Source organism: Apiospora hydei (genome assembly GCF_038363865.1).
Source record: "Apiospora hydei strain CBS 114990 chromosome Unknown utg000009l_segment0_segment0, whole genome shotgun sequence".
NCBI classification, from domain to species: Eukaryota; Fungi; Ascomycota; class Sordariomycetes; order Amphisphaeriales; family Apiosporaceae; genus Apiospora; species Apiospora hydei.
The window spans coordinates 866,522-888,920 of record NW_027117368.1 but is presented as its reverse complement, the minus strand read 5'-3'; the positions used below and the strand labels follow the sequence as shown (position 1 = coordinate 888,920).

General features: G+C 55.6%; 9 protein-coding genes across 9 annotated transcripts; 5 read left to right on the top strand and 4 right to left on the bottom strand.

The window, feature by feature from the left end:
- Window positions 1-246: 246 nt before the first annotated feature.
- Window positions 247-3,216, top strand: PG997_012037 (uncharacterized protein; the record flags this gene model as incomplete). Its single annotated transcript, XM_066816352.1, has 3 exons — window positions 247-581; window positions 797-1,617; window positions 1,712-3,216. 3 exons carry the CDS (start codon window positions 247-249, stop codon window positions 3,214-3,216), a joined length of 2,661 nt encoding a protein of 886 aa, XP_066662044.1.
- Window positions 3,217-3,838: 622 nt separating this feature from the next.
- PG997_012036 (uncharacterized protein) lies at window positions 3,839-4,729 on the top strand (the record flags this gene model as incomplete). The annotated part of the gene is made up of 1 exon (XM_066816351.1): window positions 3,839-4,729. One exon carries the CDS (start codon window positions 3,839-3,841, stop codon window positions 4,727-4,729), a length of 891 nt encoding a protein of 296 aa, XP_066662043.1.
- A 610-nt stretch (window positions 4,730-5,339) lies between these two features.
- PG997_012035 (uncharacterized protein) lies at window positions 5,340-6,542 on the bottom strand (the record flags this gene model as incomplete). Its single annotated transcript, XM_066816350.1, has 1 exon — window positions 5,340-6,542. The coding sequence occupies one exon, from the start codon at window positions 6,540-6,542 to the stop codon at window positions 5,340-5,342; it is 1,203 nt and encodes a 400-aa protein (XP_066662042.1).
- Window positions 6,543-7,589: 1,047 nt separating this feature from the next.
- PG997_012034 (N-alpha-acetyltransferase 20) lies at window positions 7,590-8,228 on the top strand (the record flags this gene model as incomplete). Its single annotated transcript, XM_066816349.1, has 2 exons — window positions 7,590-7,758; window positions 7,825-8,228. The coding sequence occupies 2 exons, from the start codon at window positions 7,590-7,592 to the stop codon at window positions 8,226-8,228; spliced, it is 573 nt and encodes a 190-aa protein (XP_066662041.1).
- A 98-nt stretch (window positions 8,229-8,326) lies between these two features.
- PG997_012033 (short chain dehydrogenase/ reductase) lies at window positions 8,327-9,137 on the bottom strand (the record flags this gene model as incomplete). Its single annotated transcript, XM_066816348.1, has 3 exons — window positions 8,327-8,634; window positions 8,694-9,015; window positions 9,120-9,137. 3 exons carry the CDS (start codon window positions 9,135-9,137, stop codon window positions 8,327-8,329), a joined length of 648 nt encoding a protein of 215 aa, XP_066662040.1.
- A 2,308-nt stretch (window positions 9,138-11,445) lies between these two features.
- PG997_012032 (uncharacterized protein) lies at window positions 11,446-13,981 on the top strand (the record flags this gene model as incomplete). Its single annotated transcript, XM_066816347.1, has 3 exons — window positions 11,446-11,714; window positions 11,771-13,668; window positions 13,752-13,981. The coding sequence occupies 3 exons, from the start codon at window positions 11,446-11,448 to the stop codon at window positions 13,979-13,981; spliced, it is 2,397 nt and encodes a 798-aa protein (XP_066662039.1).
- Window positions 13,982-15,552: 1,571 nt separating this feature from the next.
- On the top strand, window positions 15,553-16,839 carry PG997_012031 (uncharacterized protein; the record flags this gene model as incomplete). Its single annotated transcript, XM_066816346.1, has 4 exons — window positions 15,553-15,604; window positions 15,744-15,855; window positions 15,919-16,274; window positions 16,331-16,839. 4 exons carry the CDS (start codon window positions 15,553-15,555, stop codon window positions 16,837-16,839), a joined length of 1,029 nt encoding a protein of 342 aa, XP_066662038.1.
- Window positions 16,840-18,889: 2,050 nt separating this feature from the next.
- Window positions 18,890-21,501, bottom strand: PG997_012030 (uncharacterized protein; the record flags this gene model as incomplete). Its single annotated transcript, XM_066816345.1, has 5 exons — window positions 18,890-19,690; window positions 19,831-19,929; window positions 20,296-20,739; window positions 20,788-20,955; window positions 21,172-21,501. The coding sequence occupies 5 exons, from the start codon at window positions 21,499-21,501 to the stop codon at window positions 18,890-18,892; spliced, it is 1,842 nt and encodes a 613-aa protein (XP_066662037.1).
- A 231-nt stretch (window positions 21,502-21,732) lies between these two features.
- On the bottom strand, window positions 21,733-22,224 carry PG997_012029 (uncharacterized protein; the record flags this gene model as incomplete). Its single annotated transcript, XM_066816344.1, has 2 exons — window positions 21,733-22,007; window positions 22,113-22,224. 2 exons carry the CDS (start codon window positions 22,222-22,224, stop codon window positions 21,733-21,735), a joined length of 387 nt encoding a protein of 128 aa, XP_066662036.1.
- Between the last annotated feature and the right edge of the window lie 175 nt (window positions 22,225-22,399).

Genomic DNA, 22,399 nt, shown 5'->3' with positions numbered 1-22,399 from the left:
TTCTTGCTTGAAGACTGTTGCGTTGGTATCGTACCTGTTCAGTTAAGACTTGGCCCCTCTCGCCGTATACGACGACGGAAACTCAAACTATGCTGGTGATCCTTGCTTGTCTTATTGAGCAAGTATCTACGAAAATTCAGCGTTGGTAGAACGCTCTCAGAAGGGCACGAGGGTCAGTTCAACCCTAGACAATCTCGGAAGCGAGAGACCAGAGGCAACAAAGAAAGTCGTCTTACACAAATCATGATGTCGGCTCACAGACGGATCATCAGCCCCCTGCGCCCCCGGGATAAGGCCGAGGGCTACCAAGATCAGGGGCGCGAAAGTTCTCTGAGCGTACGGTCTATCTCTGCCTTTGACCACCACACCGGCCAACACCCAGAAGAGGAGGAGTACGACGGGGAAGGGGCCGCGATCCCAGATATACCGACGCGGAAGTCAAGCCGGGCACAGAATATCGTCGATTTCATTACATCACCCGAGACGTTCGATAACGTCCGCAAGACCAAGTTCACGGAGGAATTAAATCACAATTCCCACCCCCAAAGCTTGGGAGTTCCCCAGGTTTCCAGGCCCAACAGGTGAGTTCACATCAGCGCGTTTAGCTCGAGATTCTATATGAGGAGAATATCCTGACGTGAAGTACCAACAGCTCATCGAGCAACCGAGACCAGCCCTCATCAGGGCGGATAGCAAACCTGCGAGACAACGTGCCAACAGAACGAGCAGCCAGTCCACGCACCCCACAAAGCCCACGCAGTCCACGAGACCAAGGGCCAGGAGAGCGCTTTTCGAGTGTGCAGGACCACGAGCCGGCAGAGAAGGGACAGGCCATACGACACTATTCGTCAGCGGAGCGGTTGCCGAACACGCGCGACTATCACGCACCGCAAAACCGCCGGCGCTCTGTTGGGCCCGACGACCAGCTCAGCGTGGCCCAATCCACGACGCAAAGGAGCATGTTCTCCTCGAGGTCGCAAATGAACTCGTCCTCGTCCTCGCTGTTCTCACCCACCTCGCTGCCAGCGTTGCAGACCAAGGGCGGCGACGTCGACAACCTCGAGCCCCTGGCCGAGGAGGAGGTCGACCCGGCCTCGTTCGATCTCGTGGTGCCTGCGCACTCGCTCGGCAAGCAGTTCTCGCTCGAGACCCAGTCGGAGCTGCTGTTCTCGGTCAAGCACCTCGGCGTCATCTTCGACGACCCGGTGCTGCTCCAGCGCTTCACGACCTACCTGTGCGCCTACCGGCCGCAGTCGGTCCGGATCCTGGTCTACTACCTCGACGCCATGAAGGCGCTCAAGGCGATCCAGTACGCCAACGCCGTCACCGAGGCCCTGGCCCCGATCGACGGGCTGGACTACACCAAGGCGCTGCCCGCCAAGACGATGAACTGCGGGCTCAAGGAGAAGATGAGGCAGGCGTTCGAGACGTTGGCGAACCATGACCTCCCGGCTTATATCACGCACACGTACGTGCAGACGGTGAGCTTGACGATCAAGCGGCGGATAGCGGATACGCTTCCGGTCCATCTCCGCGACATGTCCGAGGGACTGGCGGAAGTCTTCTGTTTGACAGATCCGTCGCGGCCAGACAACCCGATCGTCTTCGCCAGTGAAGGTAAGACCGCCCCTATCTTACTTAATTAAACCCCCCCCTTTTTTTTTCCTTGGCATCGAAGCAGTATGGACTAACTTATCCATCCGCCTGTCAGAGTTCCACAAGACGACACAGTACGGCATGGACTACGTCCTCGGCCGCAACTGCCGCTTCCTCCAGGGCCCCAAGACGAACCCCTTCAGCGTGAAGCGCATCAGGGAGAAGCTCGAGGCCGGCAAGGAGCACGTCGAGACGTTCCTCAACTACCGCCGCGACGGCTCGCCCTTCATGAACTTGCTGATGGTGGCGCCCCTCTTCGACAGCCGGGGCAAGGTCCGCTACCACATCGGCGCCCAGGTCGACGTCTCCGGGCTGGTCAAGGAGTCGGCTGGCCTGGACTCGCTCGAGCGCCTCGTCGCGCGCGAGAACCCGGAACTCCTGCCCCATCACTACCACCAGCAGCAGCAGCAATCGTCTCAGAAGTCTGACCACAAGCGCACCCGCCACGCCAAGTTCGGCGACGCGGCTTCCGTCCGGACGAATGGCAATGGCGTCGAGAAGGCGAATGGTGGTGGTAGCGGTAGTGGTGACCACCATCTGAATGGCGGCGAAACCCGGGACGAGTTCCGCGAGCTCGCTGCTATGTTCACCATGCAGGAGCTCCGCACCGTCCGCGAGTCGGGCGGCGCCCTGCACCGCGTTCACCAGGAGGATATCTCATCCACCGACAAGGTATCCAACTGGAACAAGCCGCGCATCTTGGTCCGCGACGACGCGGCGCTAGACCGCCGCGACTCGGACCCCGTCCTGCACGAGACGTACGCGGTCCAGGAGCCCGGCGCCCCGACCTCCGGGCACCGCCGCATCGGCAGCGGCGGCAGCGGCAAGCCGACCAGCGTGCACAGCAGCGAGCGCATCTACATCGGCCCGGACGCGACCTCGCCGTCCTCGTCGAACATCGGCGGCGGCCGCCTCAGCGGCGTCTACGAGCACTACCTGCTGGTGCGGCCGTACCCGTCGCTCAAGATCCTGTTCGCGTCGCCGTCGCTGCGGGTGCCGGGGATGCTGCAGTCGTCGTTCCTGTCGCGCGTGGGCGGGTCGCCGCGGCTGCGCGAGGCCATCGAGTCCGCCCTCGCCGACGGCCAGGGCGTCACCGCGAAGGTCCGCTGGCTCTCCTCCATCTCGGGCGCGGCCGCGTCGCGCACCCTGGCCGACGAAAACGGCGCCGCGGCCGGTCGGGGCCGCTGGATCCACGCGACGCCGCTGCTGGGCTCCAACGGCGCCGTGGGGGTCTGGATGGTGGTCCTGGTCGACGACGAGGCCGAGGCGTCGCGGCGGCTGCCCCGCGAGGCGCCGCCCGTCGAGCGGTATGTTAATGGGCGACGGCCCCGCTTCGACGGCCGGTTCGGGGGAGTGGGGGACTATGCGCCTTCCGAGGATGTGATGAGTCTTGGTGGGTTTGCGGAGGAGCAGCATCAGCAACATCATCAACAGCAGCAGCAACAGAGAAGAGGAGATAATGTCGGGGCGCGGAGGGTCCCGGCCGACTTTGCGGAGCCGCCGACGAGGAATCCGAATCGGGCGCGGTCGCCGGAGATTACGAGGATTGACTCGTTTTAATTCGAGGGAGGCTTGGTTCGAAGAGGAAGAATACTTAATGTGTATTTTGTGCTGCAAGGCGTTACGTGGGTCGTGTGCGTGTATGTTTTGTTCTGTGGCGGTATGGGCTTGCGTGCTGCTTGTTTTTCTCCTTTTGCTTGTATACCCCTCAGAGCCTTTTTCTTTTGTTGATACTACATACGGATATTCTGCCCGAGAGCGCCCAATTCTACATTAGCGTATATAAGTAACGAAGCTAAAACTAATATACCTCTACAAACTGATTGAATACTGTACGTAGATTATTTCGAGAACCATGGGGCAAGATGACGATATCGGCATGAGGAGCGGCAATGTACGAGTCGACGAGGCGTGCCGGGTCCATGGACAGGTGTGGGTTTCGATTTCGATTCCGTCAGGGGAGGGTTGTCGTTAGACGCAGAGGCTCTCTCAAATTCTCTCTCTGCTTGGCCGGGGCAGCTCGCCCCTGATTACGATCGAACCTTGTTGAGTGTAGCTCACTCAGTTGTCATCGGCCTTTGTAATCGCGCTTCAAGTCCAACCTCTTACTCAACACCAATACGAAATCCCTTCCCGAACTGACGATGCCACATGGCCATTAGGGACCATGACGTCCGCCAGCATGGATGCCCAAGATCGTGAAGAACAGAATAGGCCGAATGTCTCGAGGAATGGCCTCCAAGTTTTACGCGAAGCCCTTGGCCTCCTCCATGAACACTCGTCAGATTCAGTTGCTGGGTCTGACTCTGTGTTGATAGCCATTGATTTCGAAAACACCGGCAACATAAGAGACGGGTTTCTCAACAGCACCGATTGCCAAGTTGGTCTGGCGGTATTAGATGCCCGAGACTTAGGAAAAGATAACCGACGACCTGGTCGTCTCATCAAAGCCCACAACTTTGTCACAGGACCCCCTTCCTACATCAACCGAGCTTCGGCAAAATTCATTTTTGGGAAGTCGACGGTTATCAAGAAGCCAGCTGGCATTCTAAAAAAGAACGAGTCCGTCATACCGCGAGATAGCCACGTCATTCTCATTGGTCATTCAGTCCGGAACGAACTCGAGATGTTGCGCATTCTCGGATTCCAGTTTGCACCATCCTCCATTTCGGCCATTATCGATACCGTCCGCGTCGCGAACGAAGTCTTCGGCTTCTGGAGCGGCTCGCTCGGCGACCTACTAGTTCGCCTCGGCTGTCCCTTCAGCGACTTGCACTCAGGGGGAAACGACGCGAGCTTCACGCTGCGAGCGTCTCTACTCCTGGCTTGCAAGAAGAACCGCGAGGACGATATTCTTGATCAGGCCACCTCGAATACTCTTGAGCAGATCGCAACAAGCTCGATTCCCTACCGGGTAGATCCCGAAGTCAAAGCAGCCATGAAAAGGGAGAAGAGACGAGCGAAAACTCTAAAGTATCAAGCCAAGTTTCGGAGCGTCGAGGAGCAGAATCAGATTCGCGCAGAACGGGCAGCAAGGCGAGCTGGAGTGGGCCAGTCGCAACCTGTAGGATAGGGGCTGCCGGATCACCGACCTGTTCCATGAGAAGTGACTGGCTAGACTGCAGGCTGCATATTCACTGTACTGTGTGAATATCGATATGTAATAATTAATTATAAGTCCACCTTACCGGAAATGTTGCTATGGCGATGAACATGACTACGCCAGTAATGTATCACATCGCCTCATCGATGACAAGACTGCCTCATGTCGGCGTAGTGTACTCTGTGTACATTTTATGCCACATCGCATCCATCGTGCAATGAAGTATATATAGTCTCTCATACACACCGCTCGGTGTGGTCTGTCTATGATAGAAGAGAAGTTCATCAGTTGAATCCCCCAGTGTACCCAACGCCTTCGGCTTTATAATGGCTATATCATGCTGGCCTTCCCCCAAAAGTCACTACCGCCACCCCAGCAGTAGTCGACAAAGGTTTTAGAAAAGAAGTAGTAATAAAGAAGTATATGTGTGAGGCTTTTCGTCACAGCAACAGGTGGGTATGTCGTTTATTGGGTGTTGCGTTCGCTCTTCTTCTTCCTCTCTCGGCATCCTTCTCTCACTCTCTTCTATTATCAGCAGAAGCCTTCATATCTGTCACTCCCCTAACAACAGAAAGTGCTCTCACGCCGACTCGGCTTGGGCAAGCAGCCTCGCCCTCCAGCTATTACAGACCTCCTCGAACCCGCCTACCACGTCCCGGCACACTCCGGCACACTCGCGGTTCTGAAGCCGCTCGCCCCAGTTGCCCCGCGACAGCCACGCCTCGCCTTCCTCCTTCAGCTCCTCCTCGCGCTTCATCTCGGCCACCATCTCCTTGGCGCTCCTTAATCTCCGCGTCGCTGTGGTCGTGGTTTGCCGCGACATCTGCAGCGTGTCCGAGAGGTAGTTGAGCGTCTGGACCAGGTCCGACGTGACCGAGTGCAGCGCCGTGAGCGAGTTGTAGGCCGCCGTCGTGGGCCGCGGCATGTCGTCCGAGAGCGAGGCGAGCACGGGCAGCAGCTCGTCGATGGTCTCGGCGTCCGGAGGCAGCACCAGCGGCGAGAGCAGCGGGAACGTCAGGTTGTGCAGCTGGCGGGTCTGGTGCGCCAGGTGCGTCGCCAGCGCCGAGTGCGCCGTGATCAGTCTCGTCGTGCTCCCTTCCACGCCCGACTGCGAACCCAGGTCGCGCAGGCCCTCGGTCACCCGCTGGAAGACGCCGTCCGCGGGACTGCTCTCGGTGCCCCGTCGGGCGAGCGAGTCGACGGCGTCGATCCTGGCGACCAGGCTCGGCGGCATGCCGGGCGATTCGAGGTCGGAGTCGGAGCCGTATTCGCTGCCGTCGTATATGCTGCCCTGATTTCGGCGATGGCCCCGCGCGTTGTTGGGCAGGGTCAGGCTCATGTGGTTTTTCTTGTGGTGTGGCAGGGGGTGTGGGTATTCGTTCTGGCTCGCTACGTCGACACCGCTATCTCGGATTCCGTCGGCGGCATGCCGCCTGCTGCTGTGGTTGTCCCCGTCTTCTGAGTCGGCGTCGATCTCAGGGGCGCGCTCGCCGTCCCCCTCTTCGTAGTACCCGCCGTCGTCGTCGTCGCCGGATCCGGAGAGGGCATCGGCCAGCTCGTCGGCGAGGTTGCCGAGCCCGTTGTCGCCTCCCTCCTGGGCACCGCCGAACATGCTCATGTCCTGCTCGTTCATGCTGTTGACGCTGGGGTCTTGCGAGGATTTGGACGCTCGCCGGGCGATGGGCGAACCGCCGGGGCTGGAGGGCTGGTAGGAGTGTTGGTAGGAGTTGTCCACGGCGGAGGACTGTCGCGAATGCCGCGGCGTTCGCGGGGACGAAGGCATGATTGATTATGTTATTTCGGTATCCGAGAGAGTTCGGGGCTGTTTCTTCTGACGGTAGCCAAGCGAGGGCGGAGGCGAAGAGGGGGGGTTATCGCTTTTGTATGGATTATAAGGATCGTCCGTTTGGCCCTTTGGGCAGCGAAAGGGAAAAACTAGCCGGGTGCTGCTTTTTTTCGTTGGTGAATGAGTAAGCTCTTATTGTTTCCTCTTCTCCGCAAAGTATGAAAAGCCACCCGAACGGTTGACTTTGTTGTTGATTGTAGACCGAGTCTACTTGTCTGGCTGAAAAGCCGATTGTTTGCTTTGTTCGTGGTGGCACCCGGCAGTCCGTGATATGGTTGCTAGTTGTCAAGTGGAGTGGCTTGCAGAAATGACAGGGGCGGGATGTTGTGGTGATGGAGGTGTGTATATCACCCCCTGGATCTATAGCAGGTCCCCTAACGTGGCAAGCAGGAGGGAAAGAAGGGCGAAAAGAATGATATATCCCTGGGAACGCATAAACGACAGGGGAAAGGAATGAGTCGACGACAGTCGTCTCCCAAGTAACCTGGGTCGTTCAACAATCACCGCCAGGGACCTGTGTTGTTATTGGGTGGGCAAAGTTTTTGATTGAATATTCCCTATTACTTGCGCACGGGAATAACATTCGAGATGGAGGGTGTTATGGCTGTTTACACGACTGGATTCTGCTGCCAAGGTTCCTCCTAGTTTCCCCTTTGCTGTAGGCAATTATTATTAGCCCAGGTGTGGCCAGGTACCATGCCATCTGGTGGAATTAGGTTCTGGAAACGGGCGGCGTTCAAACAGTCAATCAAAATGCATGGACGACATCGGCATAATTGCAACCCTGAGCTCCGACCAAGCAACATGGCCCTGAATGTGGGGGAGGGGTCGTTATCGCGTTCCTGAACTTTCTTGACTTCCCGTCCAGAAATCGATATTTATTCGTGAGAGCGGCCCGGCAAATGCGATAGCCTGCCTTTTGCGAACAAAAGAGAAACAGAAAGGAGGACAGTCTATTCCATCAAGCCAAGCCAAAAAACCACCATGGCCACGTTTCGCCGCTTCGATCCCAGTGACCTGGACAGGATCTCCAAGTGCAACTTGGATCCCTTAACCGAAACCTATGGACTGGACTTCTATCTTCAATACTACGCAAAATGGCCATCCATGTTCCAAGTAGCCGAGGATGATCGAGGCAACATAATCGGTTATAGTAAGCATTGATTGCACCAGTCCAAGGCATGAATGCCGTGCAGGCGATATTGACTCGGCCATGCAGTCATGGGCAAGCTTGAGAGCTCCCCGGAATACTTCAGAAACTATGAACACTATCTGCCGTGGCATGCCCACATTACCGCCCTCACCGTCGCACCCGAGGCTCGCCGTATGGGCATCGGCAGGATCCTGTCGGAGAAGCTTGAAATTGCTGCGGACAACGGTGATGCTTGGTTTATGGATCTGTTCGTACGCAAGAGCAACCACCGTGCCATCAAGTTCTATGAGAGCATGGGCTATAGTGTATTCCGGGTTGTGAAGGACTACTATGGCGAGAATGTCGAAGATCCATCCGCTGGAGGCGAGGATGCCTACGATATGCGCAAGCCGATGAAGCGTGACGTCAAGCACGAACACATCCGTGAAAATGGCAGAGACTTTGAGGTCGAGCCCGAAGATGTCTTCTGAAGGTAAGGACGAACTTGACACGCGAAACATGGCTTTGGTCATTGCTAGAGATGGCACAGTCTGTCCTGTTCCTCCAGCTAACATAATCCCCTGTTTCCTCACCAGGCACCGTCGACAGAATACACACTACCGCTGACGTACTTGCTCTCGGGGCTAAGGAGGAATACGATGACGTTGGCTGCCTCTACAGCCGTGCCCTGTCTACCAAAGGTAGCACCGTCGTCGAAAGGCGCATCGGCTGGACGGTTGATCAGTTCCCAGTTCTCCTGCATCAAAGGGGTATATATTGCCCCCGGTGCCACGGAATTGACTCGAATCTGGCGAGGGCCGACCTCCTTCGCCGCTGCCTTTGTCAGACCTATCACGCCATGTTTGCTGGCCGAGTAGGCTCCGTGGAGAGCGAATCCTTCAAGGTTGCTGGTTAGTCCTGACGTGGCACGGGTTACGCAGACGGGGAGGACCAACCCTGGATTCCTTGGATGGAGGAGACGTTCACAATGGAGCCTCCGTCTACAACCTTTTGTAGTTCTGCTCGTAAGCAATACATCATTCCCGTAAGATTGACCGCCATGATCTGGTGCCACTCGCTGTCCTCCAATTCGGCAACAGCACGCAGACCGTGGTGCTTCCCGATGATGCCAGCGCAGTTTGCTGCACCGTCAAGTTTGCCAAACTTGTCGACGACGCCCTTGATCCAAGAGTCCACTTCATCGCGCTTCGTGACGTCCACTTTGGTTGCCGAGAAAGGCACGTTGAGCGCGCTGAAGTACTCCTCCGTTTTCTTCAGCTGGTCTGGGTTCACATCGGCCACGCAAACAGTGGCGCCTTTTGGGACAGAATCTGAGCCGTGGCCAAGCCAATGCCTCTGGCCGCGCCGCTGAGAGCAAATACCATCCCTTCGAGTGACATTTTGCTGGTGCTCGGATCCGACACTGCTGTGTGTTGAATGTGATTGATTAACACCCCAAGAGCGCTTGGCACGGGTATCCAGAGGCAAGCGGAGGGATCCCTATCCCGTAAAAGAAGACCAGTAGTATTGAACCACGGCGGGCGGCGCGATCTTGCGTAAAACCTCAGATGATGTTACCGTAGTATGCGTCCCTCGATGAATACATGTATTTATTTCGCATTAGCATTGAGATGAAAGCCTCCCATCTTTGCAACTTGTCCGATTGCTGCCCGGTGGAGGGGAGCCATGGTATCACGGCGAGAACTGCCGCGAACACCGATATTTATTCCGAAACTCATGTTCATTGGGCCGCTTGTAGCGCTGCGAGCTCAAATAGGTAATGGACCAGGGGAAGAAGACCGTCTCTGAATGATAGCGAGGCCGAAGTCGTTTTCGCAGGTATGAGGGGCACTGAGGAAATCAGAGTAGAGCGAGTCTCCAAATAGTTGGAGTAATGCCTACTACATACATCATTTACCGCTGCTAGTAGCTATGGCGGGGTATAGCCGCTGCAGCGCGTGCTCGTGGTCGGGTGGCAGACGGCCCAGAAGCTTAAAAAGGCATAACCGTTCTTGTCTCATACCAAGTATTTAACTCGGAGTCAATCTGAAGTCGGAGATCTTGGGACGATAGGTAAAATTTTCGCTTACTTTAAGTAAGTACTTACCCAGGTGATTGATGACATCAATAGGACACTGGAGCAGAAAGCTATCCATCCAACCATCCCATTGCATCCTACATATTCTACTGTCGGCCAGCTATCCCGTCTCCGACCATTTATCCTACCTCCAGGCCACGTGAAAATGACAATTTCTGGGCGTACTCCTACAGTCCTACTGCATACATCATAGTACTGTTGTCTCAGAGGTGCCACGGGTATGGATGCTGTTAGGTGATGTATGACCGCACACACACACACAGTCGCTTGGCAGACCAATTACTCGAGTCGTACTACGTTAGGTATCCCGTCGGCTTCAGCCAACCTTGACCGAAAGATGGAAAAACTGGAAAATCTCCAGGATCGCCCAAGCACTATGGGGGGTCTCCTGAATCAGTTCACGGTTTACAGGGTCCAACGGCTCGGCTGGCACAGTGGCTCGGAAGAGGATTCACTATTTTCAGACGGTTGCTGGATGATGGACGTGGACCCTTAGCACGGCTACGCGTCAATTATACTTTCCGCTCCTGTCTCCGAGAACACCTCATACAGACTATATTGTACAGAAGCAGTAATCTCTGTACATCTCTTCAACAACCAGACTGCCCAGTGCTGTGTCGCTCTGCCCTCTGCCTGTCAAACATGTCCTCCGAAGATTCGTTCTGGAACGATTCAGGTGTTCCGCATGACCACACCACCTCCGCACCCATTGGTTTGAAGGTGTTTCCCGCACTAATGCAGCACCCTGGTTAACCCCAGACTTGGGTTTACGCAATCGAAATGCGCCCGCCTGGCCTTGCTGGTTTCTGCCGGCAGCTACCCAAAACTGGGCCTTACGCAACCCAAGCACGCCGGTACCTACATCCTAATGCAGCTGTGTATGCAATGTACATGTAGAAGACGATGTGACCTGACAGCACAGCATCGCACAGCACCCGGCAGCCCAGCTCCCAATATGCACTTTTAAGTTGGCATGTCTGGCTGCTACCCCCACCAGAGGAAATAAAAATGCCATGCACCTCGTGACCTCGTTTGGAAACCCTTATGACCGCCAGACCGTCCTCCTATTCAACGGAACCCCACGCCGTATGACCCCTTTCGCAGTTGGCGACCAAGGTACTGCTCTGCTCATCCCTGTGGGGAGTGGGCCCACGCCGCGGCTGCCGGCGGAGGCTTCAGCTGTAACAGAAACAGAAAGAGCCGGAGACGTCACTGGCTCGTGGGAAGCTCGAATCCCTGATCATCGGGCTCGGCCAGTCTTACGTGGACCATCGTCCTCTGCTACCGGGCTGGCTACTTGCTATTCTTCTCCCTCTTCTTCCATCCTCTCATTACAACAGGTTTGCTTGCAGCTTTACTTCCAAGCTTGCTTTTCCTGCCATCTCCTGCCTCTTCTGGTCCCAACCAAGCTCTGGTCAGCCTACCTAGACCACGATCATTTTCTTGTTCAATCATTTCCATACCTTCACTTTTTTTTCGAGGTTCTAAGCTAGATCCCTCCCAGATCTCTACCTTCCCTTGCTCGCCGGAGTCTTATGTAGCCACAGAGCGTCTGCAATTGGTGTCTTAGTTCCCCCATTGCTTGTCTGGGTAGAGTCTGACAACGCGCCATGAGATTTGACATTGTGTCTGCCATTGGGGCACTGGCCGCCCTAGCCAGTGCCTCGACCTTGACGCCCAAGACCTTACCTTTGGTCGTCCGTAACCCGTACCTGAGTACTTGGCTGCCCTCCGCTAGAGATGAGCCTTGGAAGCAATGGCCTATCTTCTACACTGGTAGTACATTTGGGTTCGCTGTCATGGCCGCCGTGCCTGAGACGAACAGCGTATACCCTCTTCTCGGACGCCCACACGACTTCCTAGGCGACAAGAGCGGCCGGTTGGTGACATGAGTATATACCCCCCATATATCACGTAATGCTGATTGCCTTGTAGCTACAAGACTGCTTTCCCACACTACAATGGCCCGACCTTCGACGCGTCCACGACGAACCTGACGTACACCATCGCCAATGCTACTGGCGATGGCGAGGTCCAGGTCATTCTGTCCTTCATGTCACCCATCACGCCAACCTCGACATTCCGACAAGCTCTTCCGGCCTCGTACATGACGGTTTACGTCGAAGGCAACCTGGACATTAGTATCTTCTGTGACATCAATGGAGAATGGGTGAGTGGGAACCGAGACAACCACATCAAGTGGGAGCTCTCAGAGTCCAAGTCGAGCAAGGCATCGGCTAGCCACCTTAAGACCTGGAAGATTGAACGCCAGTACCCGGAACTTCTTACCGAAAACTGGGATCACGCGGAATGGGGAACCCTTTATTTTACTGCCCCGGCCGATGCCCAGCACCAGTCTGGAGAGGCGAATGCAATCCGGCGACAGTTCTCGAAGCATGGAGAGCTCACCAACAAGGTCGACTCCTCGTTCCGTAAGATGTTTGACGACGAACCGCTCTTTGCCTTTTCCAAAGAGTTCAAGCTCAGCAGCAACAGCTCCCGAAAGGCAGTCGCCGCCGACAGCATGCTTTTCACCTTCTCCCTCATCCAAGATCCAGTTGTGCAATTTGCCTCGGCTAGGGGACTCACCCAAATGCGTCCACTATGGGCCTCATACTTCTTCACGGCGGAGGATATGATACATTACCACTACCACGACTTTAAGACCGCCTCTTCTCTCGCATATGACTATTCCGAGACGCTAGCCAAGGATGCTTTTGCTTCTGGATCAGCTGATTACAGAGATATCGCGGCTCTATCGGCGCGACAGGTATTCGGAGCTACACAGTGGGCGGGTACTCCTGATAATCCGATCCTTTTCTTGAAGGAGATCTCGTCAAACGGCAACTTCCAGACAGTCGATGTCATTTTCCCAGCATTCCCGTTCTTCCTGTACACGAATCCACGATGGCTGGCCTATCTCTTGGAGCCACTCCTGGAACACCAGCTAAGCGGACAATATCCCAACGACTACAGCATGCACGATCTGGGAACCCATTTCCCTAACGCCACTGGTCACTCCGACGGCAATGACGAGTACATGCCTGTTGAAGAATGTGGAAACATGCTGATTATGGGATTGGCCCTGGCCAACGCCATGAAAGATGGTTCTCAGCCAGCGTTTGCTCTGGACGCGTCCACTACCGCTGTGGCTCTGCGAGCTGGGCCCAAGGAATTTTCTTCCTCGGTCGACCAATACGGCATGGATCGGACTTGGGAGGACATGGGCACCACTGGAGTGAAAGCTGCCCAGAAATGGGTTTCTCGCTCCTACTCCCTTTGGAAGAAATGGACTGGCTACCTTGTTCGCGAGTCCTTGATCCCAGCAAACCAGCTTTGTACCGACGACTTTGCTGGCTGGCTTGCCAACCAGACCAACTTGGCACTTAAAGGCATTGTCGGTATCAAAGCCATGGCCGACCTCTCGGAACTTGTTGGAAGCTCTTCCAAGGCTCAAGAGTATAGCCGCATCGCCGACAAATATATCGATAAGTGGCAGGAGATGGGTATCTCACGAGACGGCACACACGCCAAGCTTTCTTACACGTGGGAGGGATCATGGACAACGATTTACAACCTATACGCGGATGCTCTCCTCTGCTTCCACCTCCCTGGCAACGGCAACAAGACTTCTCCCTTCATCCCGGAGAAGGTTTACCAGATGCAGAGTGACTGGTACCACAACGTATTGCAAAGATACGGCCTGCCACTAGACCAGCGCAGTTTGCAGACAAAGAGCGACTGGGAGTTTTTCGCTGCTGCTGTGGCCAGCAAGAAGGTCCGCACGGAGATCTTGCAGTCTGTGGCCAAATGGGTCAATGAGACATCCACCCGTAAACAACCCTTCTTCTCTATCTGCTCTGTTTTTACTATGATTAAATCCGTTACCGTTGCAATAACTAACTTGCCCCTCTAGATCTACCGCTTACAGACCTGTACGATACCGAGGGCGACGGAGGGTTTCCCTCGGGCATTGAATTTAAGGCCCGGCCGGTGGTGGGCGGCCACTTCGCGTTCCTAGCGCTTGAGAGGGCCTGTGGGGGCAAAGCCGCCCAGGCCTTGGGTTACCTTGATCTGGCAGAACCAGCCAAGATCAACGTGGAGGCCGCCCTGGAAGCTGACGACAGTGGTCCGTCTGAGCTGTAGTGCGGTGCTTAAACACAATACTGGCCATTGGTAGTTTTATCCTTTCTAGTGGTAGCTTTAACGATCGCATGCTTGTCCTAAAAAATACTCAATATTTCAGTCTTTTTTTCCCCGGCTTTTATTTCGTTGTTGCTTATTCAATCCGAAGCTGCTTCCTACAGCTCGAGAACGATGATGGAATCATTTCGGTAGTGCACCGTAAGCTGCTGCATGTGGGTAGTGTTGCACATGCTGTGGTCAGCTATTGACGTGGTGCGATCCTTGAAAGGCTGCAAACAGCCAGATTAAAGCTGAAAGAATGCGACCCAACATGCTTGTTTATGCAATAGTCTGACCGCATTTGGAAACTGCATGCACCAACTACCAACAGAGGCAACAAAGACTTGTTGCCTAAGGTTTTGCCTTATCTTGCCTTGCCTTGCCGGGTGTCAGTGCAATATTTGTAAGAACAGTGGAAACCCATTCACGTCAGTCTCGATGGTGGTTTGGAGGTGGTATAACTGGTGTTGGGGCAGCGCGTTAGCGATGGAGTAAGAAGTACGTCTGGCCAATGGATGACTTATGTATATGTATGTAGATACATGTAGATACATGTAGATACATGTAGATAGATACACGTAGCTGCCCGTCACTGAAATGGTTGGACTGCTGCTTTTTGTCACTGCCCGGTGAAGGTGAAGCGCAATCGATGTCGGGAAGCAAGGTACTCATAGAGCAGTGGCATAACAGTGAATAAAAAGCCCGAATAGTGCGGCTCACAGCGGGCCAGCTCCCCGAATGACTGCTGCTCATGGCATGGTCGCCCCACTTGGCGAATCTGCGAACTGACGGGAACTTTTTGGCAACTCCACAGTTTCGTGCTGTTGCTGAACCTTGGAACCTAGAACCTTAGAATTCTGGCAGCCTCGCTCGACCTGCATCGCTCTCACCAAAAGACTCCATCCTGCTTTTTAGATCTGGATCTACAGCAGCTTTGTTATCATCATCGACTGTCTTGAATCCCTTCAGACAGCCAGGCTTCAGTTGTGTTGATCGAACACATCATCATCCCCATTAACTAATCACTCTAGGGCCTCGTCGCGATACTGATACTGTGCTGCTAGGTAGGCCAACCTCGCTTAATTTTTTTTCCTTTTTTTGCCTTCTGTCATTTCGCCCGCCTGGCCCGTACAATTTTTTTTCCTTCGCCCAGACAACTGCCACCCGGGATCTGATAGCAGCCACACCTGCTGCCTGCATCGATTTCTCATTTCGCATCTCCCATCATCATTCCCTCTTTCCAACAACAACAACAACATCAACCTTTCACACCGCCATCCACTGCACCTGATTCAAAGGGTGCGAACGAACTTCTTTTCCCCAGCACTTGCCTTTTGTTCGCTGGCAATTCGAACGCAAATCCTCACTTCTTCAGCACTTTACACCTCGGCCATAGCACTAGGCCAATTTCCCATACCCACTACACGTGCCAGCCGCGCTGCTTCAACAGCCGGACAACGCTAGTGACAGCACGCTCACCTTTCTTCCCACAGACATAACCAACTGAGAAGACTCAGTTAAACCATCGCATCATGGCTACCGCTGCTATGGACTACGAGACTGCTGACGGCGATCGCTTCGAAGGTAAGCTCCTCTGAATTACAACCCCAAACCTGATTACCAGGGCGCCGCGTGTTTTGATGCTGGTGTTTTGCCACTCCCCGTCAACTCTACGATCCACGTCGCGTTTCCATCTTGCTAATAATTTTTCCCCTGCCAACAGACGATGGTCCTCGATACGAGCGCGACCAGCGAAGCGCTTCACCTCGTGCTTCTCGCGACGATGGTCACGATACTCGTCGCCGCTCGGCCTCGCCCAACGGCAACAATGACACGTAAGCAACCTAATCAATCATATTCCACCTTTTAAGTCACACGGCTCTGATCCTAATGTGAAGTCGGTATAGCAACATGAAGGACGACGGTGGTCACAAGAACGACGAAGATGGCGCCATCAACCCCGGCTCCAACCTGTTCGTGACTGGCATCCATCCCAGACTGACTGAAGGCGAGGTTACGCGCCTCTTCGAGAAGTACGGCGAGGTTGAGAAGTGCCAGATCATGAAGGATCCCCACACCAAGGAATCCCGCGGTTTCGGCTTCGTCAAGATGGTCACTTCGGATCAGGCCGATGCTGCCAAGGATGGCTTGCAAGGCGAGGTCATCGACGGCCGTACCTTGAGCATTGAGAAGGCCCGTCGCGCCCGTCCTCGCACTCCCACTCCCGGCAAGTACTTCGGTCCTCCCAAGCGAGGTGAGTTTATTCCCGACATCCATACACGCTATTAGATCCAAATTCTCACCATATAGAATCAGAGGGTGGTCGTCGCTTCGATGACCGTGGTCGCCGCGGTGGCGGCGGTTACGGTGGCGGCGGCTACGGTGGCGGCTACGGCGGCCGTGATGATCCCTACCGCTACCGAGGTGGTGGTGGTGGTGGTGGCTACGATCGTCGCGATGATCGCGGCTACGACCGTGGCTATGATCGAAACTACCGTGACGACCGTGGATACGATCGTACTTACCGTGAGGAAAGAGGTGGATACAGAGAGGAGCGTGGCGGCGGCGGCGGCGGCTACGAGCGACGTGACCGCGACGATACCTACACAGGTAGCGCCGGCCGGACCGACCGTTACGCCAGCGGTGGTCGTGAAGACCGCGATGGCGGACGCTACGGTGGTCGTGGCGGCGGCGGCGACAGAGATCGTGGCTACGAACGTCCTGAGCGCGAGGCTCGATCCCGTGATGCCGCTCCCTCTGGCTACGCTGAGTCGGGCTCCCGACCCGAGCGCGACGCCTACGGAGGAGGTGCTGCTTAGTAGCCAGCAAGGGTATGCTCGGTGAATTTCTGGCCACTGCTGACTTCAGGTCATTCGGGCCCTCTCTGAGTGACTTTCCGGCGATCTTGTCTTGGGCAGGCGGTTCAAGATAAGTCCCCTCTAGCTTGATCTCATTTTCTCTTGTTTGTCTAGGCACATGAATGCGGCGGATACCAGAAAATTTGCCACGAGGAGTTTTTACACGGCAGGCAGGAAGGAAAAGGCATTTCCCACTTGTTTTCCTATTTCTACCCTAATCTTGGAAGGGGAGATCGACAGTGGTGGTGCCCGGATGTTTTCGACGGTATCACCAGGTGACGTCTTTGTTTGGAATGACTCTGCGGAAATGGGTTTGAGTTGATGCGGCACCCCGAAGTTTCTCGCGACTATTTACCCATTATCTTCCACCTTCGCTGGATCGCACCGCACCCTACATCTCGTTTCTGCCGTGGACACCAAAAACCCAAGAACGCCTTTATCACCCTTTTCAGCCACACTTGTATCATTATTTTCAGTTCCGAGGGTTTCGAGACTTGACGAAGCATAACGACTGCAGAGTTTTCAGCAGCATTTTGCCGGCATTGGTCAAGAGACCTCAGCATGGTATGGCCAGCAGCAAAGTGCAACTCGTAATTGATCGCAAATTCCACCAATGGTGCAACAATTGACACGACTTTCCGTAATCACAATGAACTCGCCTAAACCAATCGTCCCCGCCAGAATCCCTGACTTTTTCAGCATGATGGGACTTTCAGCATCCGCCGTAAAGAGCCTGCATTAATACGCAGCTCTCGCCAGCCTTGCCGGAAAAGCATACACATGTCGCAGTCACCATTGCTCCGTCAATTCGTTTCCGGCTACACGCCTTCCTTTGTACCAGCGCGCCTCATTCCACCCACTGGACTCTGTGCTTCAAGGTAATGTCCCCAAACAAAGAAGCTGACTGACAGTGCGGGCCTTTAAGGCAATATTCTAGCATTGAAAGCATTGGAATGCATGTGGCTTGGGATCAAATGGCATGGTAAGGCCTGACCCCGACATGTTAGATTCCTTGGATTTGCCCTCTGGTCAATGCTTTCAGATGATGCTGTCTGAGTCAGGTAAGAGAGGGTTTACTGTTTCGTCGAAGGGTGCTACTACCAAAACAAGTCACAGTGTACTACTCATAGGTTTATAGGTATGTAGTTGAATGAAATGATTGCCCTGATTAAGTATCACTTTTTTCTTCTTCAGATACGAATGCGTTGTCCATGTATGATCTTGAACTGCTCCGGCTTGGCTAACCTACTAGTCTGCTTATGTGCACTCATACATATGGGTGAACCCGAGTGATGTATGGTCTTTTATCGTGAAGAGCTATGGAAGGACGTGTATGATTCATATCGGATGTCTCCAGGAAGATGGACTGCCGCTTGGGTTGACTCCTTTGTCTATGGCAGTAGGGCCAGTGGGAAGGGGCCACGGTGACTGAGTGCAGTGAATCTGCTGTTCCCAAGTGAGACAACAAAGACCCAAGCCGGAAGCATCTACCACGAGGCTTCTGACAATGCCGAAAGAGGAAGCCTGGGAAGTAGAAAGCTCCATCTCCATAATGTCTGCTTTCCTTTGATCTGAATATGGATGAGTTCCTACTTTCCTTTAGCTGTCACTTCTCGTGCTCTCTTTTCAGCTGATGCATATACCGAAATAATAATAAGCAAACTGAATTGAGGTTTTGGGAGGTAGACTCAGCATCTGTTGAGATATCCCATCTCTTTCTCGAGTTCCCTATCAATCGATTGACTTTTTCCCCCGTAGTGGGAAGAAACGGCTGCTTCTGTGGGAAGAGTCATCGTCACCATGGCACCAAAACAGGACTGGGCACAGATGGTCGAGGAAGGGCAGGAGGAAAAGACCGCCTCCGGTGAGTACAATACCCATTTATCTCTCGTTTGTCTCAAGGGCCCGTATCCCCTGGGTCATTGAAGGTAGCCTTTTGTTAATGCATTCTCGTGAATAAGATCTTGAACGAGAATGGGCAGTTTATAAGAATGCACAGGACACAGTCGAATCAGGGCAAGATGAAACAGAGCAAGTCGAAATAGAGCAAGTTGAGCCAGAGCAGGACGAGCCAGAGCAGGACGAGCCAGAGCAGGACGAGCCAGAGCAAGTTGAGCAGAAGCAGCCGCGGCCAAGCGAAATAGAGCAGGTCGAACAACTTGAGGCCGAACAAGCCCAGGCAGACGAAGAGTTGACGGCTCAACGAAAGATCAACAAGTCCAAAAAACGGAAAGAGAGGCGCCAACGTCTCTGCGAGAAGATCCGCCAGCAGCGCGAGCTCACGGCCGCGAAAGCGGAGCTCGGCAAGCCCGCCGAGCAAGAGCTGACACCCGAGGAGCTGGACGCCTGGCGCGAGCAGAAGGCGGCGGCGCAGTCGAAGGACGAGAAGGAGAAGAGGCGCAGCCGCCGCCGGGTGCGCATTAACAACACCATCGCGCTCCTCCTTGAGGCGGTCCGGGACCACCGCAGCGGCAAGGGCAATGAGGTCGAGGTCGAGCGCTACGGCGTCGAGGTGCTGCGCCAGGGAGCCAACTACTTCAGCAGCGTCAGTAGCAACGGCAGCAGCGTCGGCGGTAACAAGGACGACGGCAAGGCGGCAGCCGATGAGGCGGCGAGGATTAAGGAGATCACGCGCGCGCTCAATGACCGCGCCTACATGTGTGCGCAGAGGGAGCGGAGCCAGGTTTCGCAGGGTTCGCAGACTGACGTTGGGCTTGGGATTGAAATGGCGAATGAGGACGGTGCTGGGGCCCCGGATGGCAGTTTGGCGGTCATCCCCGAAAAGGGGGAAAGGGGGGAGCGGCCGATAGGTCTGGCGACATCGTGAGTGCCAGGTCGGCCGCTGTCAAGGGCGATGATGTAGGCGACGATGAGTCCGCTCTTTTCACCAGCGACGGCGAATCAGATTATGGGCACAACGACGATGCATATTTCCCGTCAGAAGGCGACGACAGTGATGATGATAGTGCCGAGGAGGAGGAGCGTGCCGAGGACATCAACGAGTGTATCAGGGAGTACCTCGCCGGAGCCGGCTGCAAGAGCGAGGAGGACCTAAACGGACAGCGCGAGTCCATAGAGCTGATGCGCAGCTGGATTGAGACCAATGAGCGCTCGCGTTCGGCCGATATCAAGTATCTACGTAAACATGGTCGCGATATGTCGGCCGTGGATAGGGCCGCCGTGAAAGAGAGTATAATGGACTACGAAGGCGACTTCATCTACGGCGGCAGTGGGCGAGGGTGGAATTCCAAAGATGCGCTCAACTTCTACAAAGGCCAGGCCACAACATCCGCGAGGGGCGTCCAGGGTCTCTTCGACAACAAGAACAACAACAACGGGGCATCTTCCACGGGGCGTTTCCGGCCTCAGGGCAGCCAGGCTGGGTCAGCAGCAGCGACAGGCCAGCCTGCCAAGAACCTTGCCGACTTCCTGAGGGGCTTCCGCTTCTACGACGTTAACAACCGCGACTCCTTCGGCACCAGCTTCCCCGGCCCTGGTTCCCATCCTTTTCTCTCTCTCCGCACCGCGAGAATGCGATCCTGCCTCCAGAGCCAGCACCAGCAACCCGCCAGAACACCCGACCGCACCCTCACGGACCCGAACCTGTGGGCGCGGTTCTACGGCGGCACCGATTCGTGGGCCCTCTGCAACGGCACCAGCGGCGACCAGCTGCGCAACGACTGCGACTTCGCCAAGCAGAACATGAAGAAGTGGGCCGAGCGCTACGGCGAGGAACGCGACCGTCAGGCCTGCCCGTTCAACGGCGCCTGCAACGACACCGGCAACGACGACGGCGGCTTCTTCGACAGGGAGGTCGAGATGCCAGACGCCCCGCCGCTTGACGACGAGCACTATGACCAACTACACGGCGAAGGCTACGGCTATGGCGGCGGCGAGGACGACAACTACAACACCACCAACTACACCCAAGAACAGGTGGACGAGGCGGTGGCGGAGACGTTTGGCACCAACGGGTACATGAAGCCCGCCTGGGAGTTCGACCGCATGCCTGCCCCTATCAATGGTCGCGTCAAGCCTAATCTCCGCAACTCCTTTACCGGCGCACCCTCCGTCAACCTGGAAGAGGTGAAGAAGAACGTCACCTTTGTGGAGGACCTCGCCCGTTGCAGCCCGAATGGCGGCCTCTTCGCGCCCAAGGAGACATACCCGGAGCCGACTCCGCCGCCGCCGCCGCCGCCTCAGCCTAAGCCTCAGCCTCAGAAGCCGCCCAAGCCCTTTTACGACACCTCGCCTCCCGTTGCTCAGATCAACCCCAACGTCTGGGACAAGTACGTGAAGCAGGAGCCTCGCCCGCGGCCGCAGCCCTTCGACGGCAATCCCTACGGCGGCGTCTTCGAGCCCGACCCGAACCGCGCCCAGATGTTCCCCACGCTGACGCCCGAGCGGCGCAAGAAGATCTGGGAGATGTACGAGAGCGGGAGGATCTCCCCCCCGGCCAACCCGGGCCCCAACCACGTCAAGAAGCCGTGGTTCGCCGTCGAGCACAAGGAGGCGTACGACAAGATGATGGAGGAGGGCCGCAAGAAGGACCGGGAGCTGCTGGAGAAGGGCCTGTCCCTCGAGGAGCCTTCGTTGGAGTCGCCCGAGGAGATGGAGCGGCATATCCAGCGCTTGCAGGAGGAGTACCGGCAGCGGATCGCCGCGGCGGTGGCTACTTCATCCGCGACCGAAACAGGCAACGCCAAGACGGCTACTACTGCTACTGCTACTGCTACGACTGATGCTACGACTGCGTCTCCGGGCACGAACAAGCCTACTACTAACATTCGCCGACCTTTGAGTTACTCACAGACGGGCGGCAGCAACAAGAGACCACCCTCCTCCGGCAGATATTCACCGTTCGGCGGTTCCCGCAACAACAAGAACTACTACGACTTCATGGCGAAAGGCCCCAATAACAACAACAACGCCGGCCTCGGCAGCGCCAAGTTCGCCCAGGCCCACAAGCGCAGCTTCGAGAAGCAGCAGCAGGACCTGACCGTCGGCGCCGCCCCCTTCAACCAGGGCTTCGCCTCGGGTCCCATCCCGGGCGTCCCGCCTCCGGTCCGCCCGACGCGCCAACAGCAGAAGAACCAGTACCAGGACGCCGCCCGGGAATTTGACCAGAGCTTCACGAAGGGGGCTATTCCGGGCACTAGCTCCTCCTCTTCTCCTTCTGCTCCTGCTCCTGCTCCTGCTCCTGCTCCTGCTCCTGCTCCTGCTCCTGCTCAAACATATAAATACACGCCTGGAACGAATCCTTGGATCCGCGGCGGTGGTGGCGCGAACAGCAGTGAGACCAGCGATAGCGACTTGGATGGCGGCGGTGCGGCGCTGAGTTTCCATGGCGAGGCGCCGGCGGTGGCTGTTGAGAAGGCGCGGCATGCTATTCGGCATGTCGGTCTGCCGAAGAAGGATACGGATCAGTCATCATCATTATCATCAGGTCAGTACGTGTCTATAGGATCACGGTTTCCACCATGACCATCATCATCGTCAAGAGTGGACATGATTTACTAAT